This window comes from Onychostruthus taczanowskii, unplaced genomic scaffold, assembly GCF_017590055.1.
Source record: "Onychostruthus taczanowskii isolate IOZ18803 unplaced genomic scaffold, ASM1759005v1 scaffold5, whole genome shotgun sequence".
In the NCBI taxonomy this organism is placed as follows: domain Eukaryota; kingdom Metazoa; phylum Chordata; class Aves; order Passeriformes; family Passeridae; genus Onychostruthus; species Onychostruthus taczanowskii.
This window is the reverse complement of record NW_024502568.1, coordinates 4,757,480-4,772,705: the sequence shown is the minus strand read 5'-3', so window position 1 is coordinate 4,772,705 and position 15,226 is coordinate 4,757,480. Positions and strand designations below refer to the sequence as shown.

Below are 15,226 nucleotides of genomic sequence, written 5' to 3'. Positions count from 1 at the left end.
TATGTAACACAACAAGAGGTTTTTTTTTAATGTTGAGACTATCCCATGGTCTGCATCAGAAATGGCAAAATAAAACTACACCATGCTTCAGGGGCCAAGCAAATAATTTTTTTTGTTGTTGTTAACAAGAACTGTTGTGCCAATAGAGGTATATAAACCAAAGTCAGGAGAACAATAGAATAACTAGTCACGGAGTACAAACCTAATTCATATGGTAGTACTAAGAGCTTTTCCATTCAAAGCAAAGTCACATATTTTATGCAATCAAATATTTTTACAGTTGCTCATTAATAGTTAATATTTTTGGCATTGATTTTTATTTTAGTGTATAGAGTATTAGTGTTCCTGGGATATTTTAGTTTCTTTACATTCAGAACCCTCACTTTAACCTTCTTCAAACAGTTTATATTTTTACTTTGGAGATTTTTTGAAAATACAAGATAGTAAGAGTGTGTTTTAATACTCATGTTATACAGACAGGTAGCTTCTATTTCACCTATTCAAAATTACAGGTGAAATAGATTCTATTATTAATTAAGTACTTCAGCATATTAAAGATGATGATTTATTTATTGGAGTTAGTATGTATACCCCTATTTTAACATACAATTTAGACTTATTTTATGAAAAATTCTATAAATCAACACCACTATCATGTGGGATATAAAAAATACTAACAACAAAAAATACAGAACAGTTAGAATAATACTATTTCCAATATTTACATTTTTTACAGTTAGATGCATTTTTCCAAAACAGCAGAAATCTTGTAGAGATACACCTTTGCTAAGTTTGCTGAAGTTAATGTATTTGCATGTGAGAAAAAGATCAGAATATGAATCCCAGTAATCATACAAATACATAAAACTTATTTTTCCCAAGAGAAGGAAATGAGTCAACAGATGTGTTGTTCCAATGAACCATATAACCAGCGTGTTAATTCTCATAATACAAGTCTTTACAGTTTAGAAAGCTATGTCTGAAAGTTTGTCTCAGGCTCTTTTTAAGAAACATTGACCCCAAATGTGTTAATGCCAGTCAAAGGAATGATTAACCATCCTGTAAAATTTTGCATTGTGCTCTCTGAAGTAGGAATACAGTTGCTCTAAAACAGTGCTGTTAACAAGAGGATGGGGACGCCCTTTGGATTCATGTAAACATCTCTCCCTCCCATCACTTCTGATGCAGTAGAATCCCTTGGTTTGGTTAAAATAAAAATTAGAAGACATAATTCGGGATGGAAGATTTAGAAATCTTTCAACTTTTTGTAACTCAGGAAGAGGGTCCTTGATCAAAGTATTGCCATCCACTATGTGAATCTGATCCAAACTGAAATGCTTAAGCCACTTTTCCATATGGACATCATATAGACTTCTCTGAATAGCTTTGTATTTGGTATTAAGCACTCCATTCTTAATAACAATATCTTCAAAGAGCTGAACAGGCTTGTGACTTTCTACTCTGTTGTAATACACTTGGGTATAGTCAGATATAACTCTCTCAGTGGGATCTCTTAGAATGAGCAGCAGTTTAATGGAGCTATTCATGTCATGAATTCTTCCTGGAGCCTGTGGTGATGTAAAATAGCCTGGTGTTTTCTCAATTGTAATTTGATTTCCATAAGAAAATGGCATCAGATTTCTATACCAGTCTATTCCTTTCACATAATTTTCATCCCAGTCAAAGAAGTGGACTTCTGTAGCTGCCACCACAATATTAGGATGAATATCCAACATTTCCAGCAAAGCTCTGGTCCCTCCTTTACGAACTCCTATGATGATTGTCTGAGGTATTTGTCGGCTGGTGCCAGGAGGTCTCACCTGTGCTGAATAGTGCTCACTTTTATTGCTGAATAATCCCACTTGTGACTTCAGTGTTTCCAACAGTGCCCCATTCTCGACAGGAGCACCCCGAGCATGAGTCAGCAGAAGATAAGCTGACACAAGTAGGAAGGCCATGTGGAGAGGAATAATTATTTCAAGATAATGTTTTGCTCAATTAATGAAAGAATTGGTGAGTCCCCTCTCGAGATGGTTGGCAGAACCCGTGGTAAGCACACAGCAAGCTTCTGAAGCATCTGCAAAATAAAATAAGAAAAATAAGTGATGTTAAACACATCATCAGTTAAAAAACTCAGCTCCCAATTCAATTCACAAAGCTAATCTGTGATCCCAATAGGAAATTAATAGGGAAATTATTTGTTTCCCCTCAGTTTATATCAGGACAGAAAAGTCCCATGTGTTGGGGCTTTTTTCTCCTTATCATGAATGACCAATGATGGATGCTAACCTTTCAGCAACTTTTATTTCCTCTAAGCAGATTAGAATTGTTTACCTGATTTTAAATCCTGACCATCTATTGCTTGCTTTGATTTTCCTAATTATCTTCCATATACTTCTCTTGTTATAAATACCATATCCCATATGATAACAATAATTCCAAATAATATTTGAATGTCAGCACCTTCCCTCAAATTTCCTGCTAGAATAGTTAAATATATAAATAACAGACCTGGATGATGGTGCCACCATCTGGGTTTTAGTGAGCTATGAATCATACAAAAATAATTCTGTTTACTTAGACACAAAAAAACAAAACATAGACAGAGGCAAATTTTGAAATCTGAGACTATTAGAGCAGAAAACTGTGTCAAACAAAAGTAAAGTGGCTAAGTGGGATCAGCGTGGGAAAAAGAAATGATGCAGGGTGGATGGATTCTCTGTAACTATCCAAGTGTTGTGCTGCACAGTCATATGGGTGTTGGAAAAGTCTTGGCAAAATCAGATCTTCAGATAATATTCTGCAGTTCCTCCAAAGCTCTGTATAAGACACATCCAGATGCTTTCTGGTCACTGAGAGATTTCTGCAGGGAGGCAAGTCTGCTTGAGGCTGAACAGCTTCTTTTACTTAATCCACATTGCTTATGGTCATTTTAAGAAGTGGAGAATGTTAAATATCTTTAAAATTTGCAAAAACTTCAGGCTGGCAGGTATGTGCATGTGGAGATGTAAGTGAAAAAAACCATCTATGTAACTGTGTTACTAACATTTGAAATCTCCTGGGTAACTTTTGTACATTTGAAAGAGATCGCTTATGAATCTCCCATCACAACCACAGTCATAAAAAATTCAGATCAATGCAACACCTGCACTTCAATCACTGTGTTTGAATTGCCTGTTTTTAACTCTGAAAATCCTATAGGACAAATTCCCATTGAAAGGATTCTTGAGTTTGACTCCATGTTTGAGCAATTACGTGATTTAAAGATTTGTGGGATATATCTACATTCTTGTTTTGTTTAAAATGCAGCATGCAGAAAGGGGTTTGGGGTTTTTTTGTACAGTGAAGCAGCAGTCTTTTAATAAACAATAACCATTTTTGGAATAATTTTGAATTAGGGGTCATATTTTAAAGTAGTCTCAGAAATTCTACCACCTTAGCTCCTTCCCCAGTGTTCACTGTCTCCTTTTTCTGAACATATTGGTCACATGTCATCTGTTAGAACAACCTTAGAAAACACAGACAATTCTCATTTGTCATGGCACTGAGGAGCATTCAGTATTTCTATTTAAAAATTGTTTACTTTGAGTCTTACTTTACTGGTTTAAAGATTTTAATTTTTTTATAATAACAGTCTAGGCAATGCAGCAGATTCATTAAATCTATTTTCTAAATTTTATTGAAATCTTCTCCAGCTTCTTGGATATCTAGGGAATGATTGCAGTCAGCCTCAATGAGCACTAAACTCACAGTTATATAGCAAATATTAACCCTAAAATTGTCATTTAAAAAATAAACTGTGACCTTTAGTGAAGAAATCTGCAGAGAACAATCCCTGTTATGTCTGAGCAAGACTTAAAGGGCAACTGCTTCTTCAAAAAGAGCATAGTTTCAACCAGGAAGAGTGAGTATACAATTACTAAATATTGGAGAAGCCTAAGTACAAATTTGCTTTGTAAGGACTGAGTGGAATGCTGTTCTTTAGGAACTTGAAAGGAGGTGTCATTTTAAAGATAACAATTTTTTCCACTAGGGACTTCACTCAGAAGTTTTGTTTGAAGTTCCCAAGAGCAAAGAATGCAAGAATTTCTATGGCCGTCACAGGAGGGAAGAACAGGTATGTTTATACCAAAATCATTTATAGCTACTATTCCTTTGGATGGCAAGCTTGGGGAGTGGTAACCATGCTGTTCAGTGCTGCTGAGGGACTAAAATGCATTTTACAATAATGGCAGCTAATGCTGGTTTTGGAAAGATCCTTAGGATGCACAGCACGAAATGTGAAGTGTCGCATCCCAGATGATTCCTGGAATGCCAGCTTTCAAAGAATGGACTCTGCTTTAAGAATTTCATGCCAAATTTTTCACAATTCACAAGGTTCCTTAATAGTTTAATCTGAGGAAAGGCACAGCAATGCCTAAGATGGTTTCAGAAGTAGCAACATATGACAGTATGGCATCTTTCCAGACCTGCGATGCCAGCAGGCTGGGATTTGGGAGCAGGGGCCAAGGGAGCAGTTGAGCATTCTTTTAACCTGCTCTGAAATCCCAGTGTTAGTTTGCATTCTATTAATCTTCATTGTTAAATTAAAATTCTTCCAGGAAGACTGAGGAATTGTTTTTATAAAAATCTTACAGGTTTTCTCAATTTACCTCTTTCATGATAATACAGCATGTTATACATTATAAATTCACTTACACATATATACATTAGATTACAAGTACTTTGGACTAAGGGAAGACCTGTCTGAATGTCTGCCAAGCAAGGGATTACTTATAAATACCAAGGTGGAAACATAAAATTCATTATCTGATTTAAATTCTGGAACTATCCCATTTTGAAACAGCTTCATGAACTGATTCTAGACAGGTATTTTAGGCAATTTTACTTAACTTGAAAGAAAACTATTTTTCGATTTCTTGAGAATTAGTATTCCTGAAACTAACTAGGTTAATAGCTTAAATTGAAAAAAATAGAAAGGAAGAGAGGAAAAGCAGGAATTTCTCTGAAATAAACTAAAACCAGAGTAAAAAAACCCAATTATTTCATACTGGAACTCTGCACTTGTATAGACAGAGATGTGATCTTCCTAGATCTGGTGACAGGTGAAAAAATTCTCACACTGACTTTTTGATTTTCTTTAGAAGATTCAAACACACTAACATTATTTCATCCCTAATTGAGTTTTCTAGTTTCACACACCTAAGAATCAGGTGCAAATACTGATACCCAAAGAAGACTGTAAGCTGAATGAAAAAACCATACTTATCACTGAGGAAAGATTGATATTCCAAAATACTCTCAGGTTCACTTCTGATGTGAGTGAGAGTCTGCTTAATTTACCATCTGGAATCAGCAGTTCTCTGTAAGACACATTCAGGTAGCAAGTAGCAGAAGGAATTCTGCATATTCTGTGGACTGGAGTATTGTTTGAAAAAAAAATTAAACATTTATCAACCATTTTAATCAGTTTTCAAATTAATTAGTTGTTTTAAAAATTTCATAGAATCATTGCTGGGAAAAAACTTTACCCAGGAAATACTACAGAAAAAATCAAATAAAAAATGTTCTGTAAAATTGGTTCCTAAATAGATCAAAATTGCCTTTGGGAGCAATTCTATCAGAGCAACATTTTAGCCTTGGCCTAAGACATTTGATTGATTTCAATGAAGTTCTAAGACATTAGATCCTGTGGTTAGGTTATAATTGCTACATAAATGTAAAGGTTTTAAAGAAGATTTATCATATATAATTGGAAAGTTATTAGAATAATTTTTGTGTTGCTTTTATGTCTTTATGCAATTACATTTTTAGAAGATATTAACTGCTTTTTATAATGAAAACAATATATTTTACATTGGTGCACTGCACCAATAAAGAATCTGAAAGTATTCTTATAAAACTAACCCCATGACACATGACCAGAATTACAGTGTCTTATTGCCATTTTTCCCTATTATTTGGTAGTGTGGCTGCTGCTTAGTAACATAAGGAACATCAGCAGATATGATACTTATTAAGCAGAAATGTAGTTCTGAAACAAATTTGTGCTGCAGAAAGGACTAATTAAGTAAATAGTACCTTGGGCTGCTGTTTCTTTCATTTTTTTCAAAAACTAGACTAGACTTGAGAAGCTGCTATGCTGGCTGAAAAATCATTTTAATATAACAGAAATGTACTAAACACCCTTAACTGCTGCACTGTACTCTGAAAATCTTCCAAGAGTCTCAGGATTTATCTTGCTTTGGGGTAAAGTACAAAATTGTAGGGTAAACCTAAATATATTATTACTAATTTATAACATTGTTACTTCCTAATAATAGTTCCTGTATTACACTGCCTGTAATACTTTTCATTGGAGAATTCTGCAGCACTCTGTGTTGTTAATGAACTGCCTGAACCTTATTAAGGCACCATTCAGACCTTAGAGGAATTTGCAACTGACCAATGGATAGATCCAGTTCAGGACTGCAAATGCCTTGGAAAGTCAGGCTAATCTGATCTGCTCAAGGTCACATAGCAGGTTTACAGCCTTAGAGTCCAACCAAGAACAAAAACCCAAGGGCTTCTAATTCTCTATCCAATTCCTTTTCCATTTCCAACTTCGTGCCATTCCATAGCAGCCTCTCACAACCCTTATGATAACTTATAGCTGGATTATATGTTGAACTGAAAAGCAAAGCAAAGAGGTTCCTCAATCTTTCAGCATAAAACTAATTTTTTTTTAATAAAGCTTGCTCCTCACAAAAAAAAAAAAAAAAAAAAAAAAAAAAAAAAAAAAAAAAAAAAAAAAAAAAAAAAGGAATCAAGTATTAACTACAAACAGGATTTTGTTGTTTCAAAGTATTTGTGCAGAAATACTTCTGTTGGTGACTGAAAACTGCAGCAAGAGGAGGTGGTCAGAGCAAATATAACAAAACACCAATTTTTGTCTTGATACTGCTTTTCCTGTTAATTCCTATTATCTACAAACTTATTGCAACACAAAAATCAAACACTGAGAAGCGTGCAATGCAAACGTGTTAAGGCTTACTGGCACACAGACTTGTAACAGCTCAGTTGTATCTCTATTATTAAGAACATCTCTAATGTTGACAATAGAAAAGAACAATTCCAGCCTAACTGTATTCACAACCAAAGGTCAGATAAGGCGACCAGTTTCAGAAATTTTTGGAAGGACAATCATACTGTGATGTCAGTTAGACCCATGTAAAGTGTCCCTATACAGACTGGGTTATGTAATAAATAATTCTAAATGACAGCAATATAATTCTAAAAGTTTCGGAATATGTGAAATTAGGCTGGTGATTTTCCTTCAGTAAAACTAGAATTAGTTACATAGCATAATAAATGCACTCAGTATGGCTTATACATTTTTTAAAAACAGGCAAATGAATTATCCAGTGCATATAGGACACACTGCTTAACAGAATCCAGTATCAATGTATTCAAATCCCATAATGTAATGACTAAGTCAATTAATTCTAAGCATTAATTATTAGAAGTAATACTGTCATCAAAAGTTCTCTTCATAACACGTTAATTCTGATTATAATGTAATTTGTGAAATAATGGACATTTCAAAATACTTGGCACATGTCCAATGGTTGAACAGAAAGGTATCCTCTTTAACATTAATTGGAAGGAAACACAGTTCAGCTGCTTCTATTCACACACGTGAGATATGCCTAGGCAGAGTTCAGGAGACAATGAGAGCACATTTCTGTGTGAAAAATATTAAAAATTTTGGAAAAGTTTCCTTTGTAAAAACAATTGTGAGTCTTAATTTTATTACAAGCAGAGCAACTACTTTAGGTCTATGTTACAATTAGACCAATCAGGTGCAACTGAATAACTTTAGAGTCTTGCCCTTGAAGTGAGATTTGATTCAGAAGAATCCAAAATTACCTATTCCATGAGACTAAAGACTATGTGGGAAGGGACAGTTATCCCAGAGAGATAACCCTTTATATGGCATGAATCTTCTCTGCTACACTTTTATGCTCTGCTCCATTCCCAGACTAACTGTAATAACTAAATAATATTTTCATTGTCATTACTGGCCTTTATCAGAATCAGGTAGGAGAGGTCAGTCAGCTCCCAGGAGTATACCTCCCACCTGTAACCATGGAAAATCTCTGCTGCCAGGTGGAGAAAGCAAGAAAAGGTAAGAGAGAGTAAAATACAACACTGGAGTTTTGTAACAGAGCTGCAAGTTGAGCTCAATGATCTCTTTTCATACAAGGAGCAGGGGACCCACAGACCCAAAGCCAAATAAACATTGCAGCAGTTGATATTGCTGATTAAGAGTCTTGTAGGCTCCTAAGAATTTTGTTCACTTTCATTTTACTCAAACTATGGGCATGTTTTTGTTAGGGAGATGCACTAAGATTACCCAAATGAGGCAGTACCTAAAAACCCATGAATCCACAGACTGTCCAGAAATGCTGCCTTGCTGCCATAACACCTCTTTGGGTAATGAAAAAGTTTGAAGGTTTCTCTTTAAGCATCAACACAAAATATATGTTAGCACAAAGAAAGACAAAGACGTTAACATTTTAAAGTCCTCATCTCAGCAGTGAATTTATTTGTGTGAGCCTTTCCCAATGAGATTGCAGTTTTATAACAGCCAACAGTTACTACCTTACAAGAATAAAAAAAAGGAATAAAAAAGGAAGTAGCTATTTGGTGAAAAAACATAGGAGCTATAAAGTAACAGCAATTGGCTGCAGGCTTCTACCAGGTACACAGACTATAATGTATAAAAAGTAAAGCTGAGAAATGTTAGCATGAACTATAAACACCATTAAATCACTGGCAGGTGATATTAGCAGATAGGAGTTTTGAAGGAAGTTTGCTTCCCTAAGGCTAGTATTACATTTCCTAATTCCTTTTCTGACTGCAAATATCTAGCATTACAGTAATATATACAGTATAAACACACTAATAAATTTCTGAGCTAAATAAACCTTCTACAGCTGTAGTTTACACACTTATATTTTATGGTATCTTTGAAAAATATCATACTCAAACCATCCACATAAAACTCACTAAGTTACAATTTCATAAAGATCTTTAATATGTTTAGCACATAAAGCCAGGTACATTCTAAGGATACCAGTAAATAGACATAAATAAAAAATCAGTTCTTATTAAGATGCAAAGAGTGGATAGTGGTCAGATTAGCACAGATGAGAAGGCAAATTTTACTTATCACATTGGCATACTTGAAATGGAATTACATTAGCATTTTGTTGAATTAAACTTACACCTCTGCTAATTAAGCATCTGAATTAATATAAATTGAAGTAACAAAGATGCCATGCCAGTTCTTCAGCCAAACAAGCAGTAGTCATATAATTATAAAGCTGCAAGATGTAATGATGTGTGGCTGATAAGCAACTTTTGTGTATATTTCTGCAGTACAGCAAAAGGTCAAACTCAAGCCTTTCTACCTCTGGTATAATTAATTGAATATTATTACTTTTCCCCTACTCATTGGCACAAAGAATATCTCAATACTCAGATGTTTAGAAAATAAAATTGAGAACTTGATGCATTTGGAAGGACAATCATACTGTGATTGAGTAAAGAGGATTTACAAGAGACCTGTCTTCTAAAGGAAAAAATTCCTCAGAGGGTCAGGGATGGCAAGAGAAGCATTCAAGAGGGATGAGGACAGTTTAACTTTGTGGTGGTACAAAACAGCAAATTCCTGCAGGACATCCAGATCAAATAACTGACCCTAAAATTTTTTATGCTCCTGTAAAGAGCACAGATTTCTGGTACTAAAAATAAAAATAACCACAAAAAATCACGTACACAAACCCTTCCACCAAATCCTACCCCTGCAAAAAACCCCAACCAAAAGCCAAAGAAAAACCACAAACCCACGCTGGTTTTAAGACAATACAACTTCAAAAAGGGATAATTCTTCTCAGAGCTTTTCTGGGCAGCACTTGTCAATATTACACCTTTTGTTTCCAGCACTGCCCAGTGCAGGGGAGGAGCAGTCCAGGCAAAGCTCATCAGACCTGGCAGCTGCTCAGGGATCAGCCTTAGCCAGCCAGGAGTGACACATGCTCTCCCTGGCCAGGGAGAGCAGCCAGGCAACAAGGAGGAGGCTTCTTTATCTCCAAATCTGTCCAACAGAGAGACGTCTCAGATAAGTCTGATGAGCCAAGGTCAGTGTCTTACCCTTTGTTTACGTCTTTTTGAATAACTTTTCCAAGGCTCTGGCATTAGTCCCTGGGGAGCAGTTCTCTGATGCTGTCTGATAAGATTGCTCTCTTGGGTCCCATAGAGCTGTTGTATACCCCCATCATACAGGGCATGAAACAAACTGATCCTTCCCTTGGTGATGTGTCCTGCTATCCAACAATCACCAGGCTGGAAACCTTCTAATATCAAATGCAAACAGTGAGAGAAGGATCCAGCTTCTTGGTTCAGGGTTACACTGTAAAGCAGAGATGTAAACTGAGCACGGAATTCACTCAGAATTTTAAAAAGCAGCTGAAAGATCCATCAGAGTTGAAATCTTTTGGCCTTGTAAAGGATGACTGAACAAAATTTAAGAAAAAAAATAGCAGCTCAGGAGCAATTTTTTTTTAAGAGTAACTACAGAACAGAAGATGTGAGAGGATATAAAGAAGCTGAAATAACAAATCAATGATGGACTTAAAATTGAAAATTTAATTTTGAAATCTTGGGTACTGTCACAGGCCCTGATAAGAGACAAGATCAATATAAAGGTCAGAGAAAAACAGCATGAGTCAGTATGAATGATTGATAAAATAATAGGATTTACAAAACCAAGAAATATACTAAATCCACACTGAGTTCAGGTATGCTGAGAGACTTTGGGCATCAAAGAATCAGAAATTCTACAGAAAGGACCTCATAGTCCATCTTTTCTCAAAGTAAACAAACAAGTACCACTTGAAAAGACCATAAAAGGCAACTGCTTAGCAATTCTTAACACTGATTAATAAATGTATTAGTAAAATATATAAAAATATATCAATAAAATAAATATATTAGTCAAAACTCTGTCTTCCAGTGGTAAACAAATTCTTGCTAATAAAGAAAAGAAGTACACTGCAATACAGAACAGGCAAACATATTAGAAAAGAAACAAATGGATAAAATATTTTTTGAATAGAAGCTCAATGCCTTCAACACATATCCATCATCAAGCTATGTGCACATTCAGCCCAGCAGATAGCTGTAGAGATACAGGAATGAAAGCAATTTAGGGAACATTTGGAAATGCCTGACAACTGGAATAAAACACATAAAACAGCCTCGAGTGCAACATTTGTGTCTCTCACACTGCTCCTCAGGCTGGTACTGGGAGACAGAGATGACAGGCTGAACACATGGAGTAAGTAAAAGACAGATTCTTTTCTGGCTATTATGGAAAATCAGAAATCAGATCCTTGCTCCTTGCCAAACCTTTTTGCAGTGCCAAAGTAGCACATTAAAGTACAGTAAAAGAATACTTACCCCTCTTAAGAGTCTGAGAGCAGACAACTAATACCACAAAATTCTAATGATTTTCTCCAGGATTTCTGAGATTTAGTGGAGTCTTATCTGACTGTCTTTTCCACTTTTTAGTTAGGAAAGACAGAACTTAGGAAAGCTTCTGTGCAGTCCAAATGTTTCAAACTTTGATGTACAGCCCAAACCTACAGGCATGTCTGTGTACAACCAAAGATGTATGCACGTGTCAAAAACTCCTACACTTCAGTGGAAAACAAAGCAATTCCCTTTCTTCTTTCAGATCAGTCCAGACTGTTATGATGACTTCCCCATGCAAAACCATCCTCTGCATCTACAAGTTTAAGGTGTCCTCACAAAAACACTTTCTGCTGTTACACCCCTGCATTCTACAGCATGGGTAATTTCAGCAGAACTCACTTCTCAGCACACAGCTTCACTTCTGCCCCATAGCTCAGTGCCATGGTGCACTCAAACAACTCTTCCACACTTTTCCTTTAATGCTGATTTGCTTCAAATCAGTTACAGCTTCTCAGAAAGGCTCTTTGATGGCTGAGAGTACCTACAGCATTTTTTTGGCGCCCTTAAACTCTGTCAATTTTCACCTAAATCTTTAAGGTAAAATCATATTTCAGAGCCATCACATACATTCAGGATGTGGACTTCAGGACTTCAGATTTGTGACACTTGGGAAAAATAGTGAGGATTTGTCACATTAGAAACTCTAACTAGAAAGAGCTACAATAGTTGTTGTTGGAGACAAAATAAAAGCATGGTCAAATTAGTTCTCAGATTCAAATACTGTATTTGCTGTTTATGATAACAAAATTTATTAGTAACAATTTGGTATTTGAATCTGTACTGTCAATTTGGAAAACATCTTTTGCACCTAGGTATCTTATAATGACCTTTTCATATTTTTCTCCTTTAATCTGAATGGTCTTATCAGTATTCAGAGAGTTGATAAGGTGCTAGTAACACCTATAGCAGAGAAAGAGGCAGAGGAAGGGAAGGGCTCTGATACATTCTCATAATTAACTGCATATTAATTAGAGCAACAAGAGTTAGAACGTTCAAAGCCATTCTCTTAAGACTAGGTAGGCTGTACAACACATGTACTTTAATTGATTTTAATCCCCGGATTTCAGCTCCTCAAGCAGACACTGTATGACAGCAGACTGGTCTCATAGTGCCACAACTGCACATTTCCCCAAGGAACAATACTTCAACATAGCATAGAGGAGACAGGTACCTCCATTATCTTACATTTTCTCTCTCAGTCTCCTTTCTTCCCAAGTAAAAGAGGAAAAACCTCAAAACACAAAATTTTGTTATTTTAGTTCCAAACTGGCAAAAAACCTTTACTTTTCTGTAGCAAGAAGTGATCCATTTTGTGATCCTAGATCCATGTTCTAGATGCAATTAATTTTTTCTACTTATTATATAGCTTATGATCCACACGTTCTGTACTGTTCTAGTTCACTTATTTTTTTTCCTCAGGAAATTTAAAAAAAGAAAAATTTGATGATCAGTACTCATTTCTCTTTTGCTGTTCTCTATTACCAGTACAACGCTGCTATAAAGCAAAGATGTAGGCATTAGTATGTGGTGGTTTTAAACATAAAATACACACCTTGTGCATCCTGATCATTGTTTCTTTGCCCCATTGATACCCTTAGCAGTCCCTATGGATGGTGCAACTTTAAAGAAAATCATTATCTCACTGTACCTTTTACTTTTGACCACATTTTTTCTCCTCGTGAATGCATTTGGAGCTTTTGCAGAGTTAACAGGATATTATTACTAGCAGTTTTTCTGCAGCATCTTTCATCGGTGTCTCAGCAGTTACTTTCAACATTTTGAAGAACAAATGTCAACATGTTAATTTACAAGTCCAGTGGGATTCATAGATAAAAACCAGAAAGTAAAGCACCAAATCAACACTTTCAAATCAGATTGCCAAAAATCACTTAAAATCAGACTGATCTGCTGCTGTTTGCCACAGAGAATGGAGTTCAGTCCTTTAATAAAATGGAGATGGAGTTGGATAGTGCTGAAGCTGAGACCAGAGAATCTTAATTCATTACATAAATTGTGGTGCAATTTTTAAAGATTTTGAACACCTGAGGCTTTTTTTTTGCATTTTAGGATGGCTGAGAACTCCACTGAAGGTTGCCTGTTTTCAGGCACTGATACAACAATTTTCCAACTCGGGAACAAGGAAGAAACATATGCCAGTATGTGTAAAGATTCTCCAGCAGACATTTGCAGCCTCCCCTTTTGCAGCTGATGTGTCTAAATCTTTTACCATTTCATAAGAACTTTAATATTTTGAAAAAGCCTCACATTCACACAGTAGTTCAGAAAGATTAATATGAAATTTAGTTAGGGAAAGAGGATCTCTTGTAGAATCTCCAATTTACTTACACAACCTACCCATCCTCCTGCTCTCAGGATTCTGTATCTCAGTGTTTGGCCACTACCACATATAGTGTTTCGAAAATATAGTCATAATACTATTTCTTCTGAGCCCAGTTTGTGAGAAATGCGTACTTCTACTTAAAGCAACATCATGTTTAATTTCGTGACAATAAAGGATTTCTTTTCTGCATTCTGATTATGAATTCATTCCTCTTACCTTAAAATATGTGATCACATGGAAAAATAAATCTAGATTTGAAATTTAATTTGTAGCTATAAAATATGGAGTAGTTATTTCTGTTTATAGCATACTAAAAAAAGGTAGTGCAAGTATGCAGTGTAAGCTGCTGGTTATTGATGCCAGTTCTGTTTTAAAGCACTGATAATAGCTTTTCCTCTCAAGGGAGGACAGTATTTCTTCTACAAACTGTAAATTGTATATATTATTTCACTTTTTTTATGCTGAATTTTCATCTTAGGTTTGTAGTTTGATATTTCTTAGCTAAAATATTTTCATATTCATGTCCCACTTATTCTTAATGGCATCTATCAGTTTCAAGCAGAAAGAACATTAATATTAAGAGAAGGTTAAATTTCTCCTGGAAGGGAGATGATATGAATGCACTTGGAAAATTATTACAACTACTGATACCTTAAGAGGAATTATAGTCAACAGAAAAAATTACTTTGAGTTTATAGATAATAAACAGTTCAGAGCAAATTTTTGAGATCAGAATTAAGATGCTGGGATCAAAAACATCTGTCAGTGTGTGAGAAATAAGGCATTCAATTACGGAATGTGAAAGAATCATGATTCCTTTACTATGGAATTTACCAAAATTATATAAGAAATTAGGGCATAGCATGTCAAAAAAAAGTAATAAAATAAAGCTATTTCCTCTGACACTTAAAATGTAGCTGATATAACTGTCATTCAGGGTCTGGAAATATTTCAGTCAAACATAAAAGTACCAGGAGAAACAATCATGAAGTCCAACCTATTTCATAAAACATAATGATCTGCTGTGTATATATGAGTATGTAAGAGAAATTGAATGTGAAGTACTTTAAATTATAACACATAGGCATCTTCTAGTAAATGCACCACAAAGCCAGTAGTGAAAGAGTAAAGGATTGGAGAAAGCAAGAGAAGTGATGAAAAGCAAAAAATTGAGCATTTGTAGGAAAAAACCAGGTTGTTAATTTTAGTGAGTGCAGTTAGGTTCTATACTTGTGCAAATACACACAAAATCACACACATATATATAGCACACAGAGAAATATAGAACAGAGAGTAATAGAAAAT

General features: G+C 35.2%; 1 protein-coding gene across 1 annotated transcript in view; it reads right to left on the bottom strand.

Annotated features, from left to right (window-relative positions):
• Positions 1 to 895: 895 nt before the first annotated feature.
• The window catches only part of LOC121341881 (heparan sulfate glucosamine 3-O-sulfotransferase 1-like), a 44,240-nt gene continuing 29,909 nt past the window's right edge, over positions 896 to 15,226 (bottom strand). Inside the window, exon 2 of the mRNA XM_041415789.1 lies at positions 896 to 2,077. Within this exon, the coding sequence (XP_041271723.1) occupies positions 1,029 to 1,958 (930 nt within the window). The 5' untranslated portion in view covers positions 1,959 to 2,077 and the 3' untranslated portion in view covers positions 896 to 1,028. The remainder of the gene's footprint in view (positions 2,078 to 15,226) is intronic.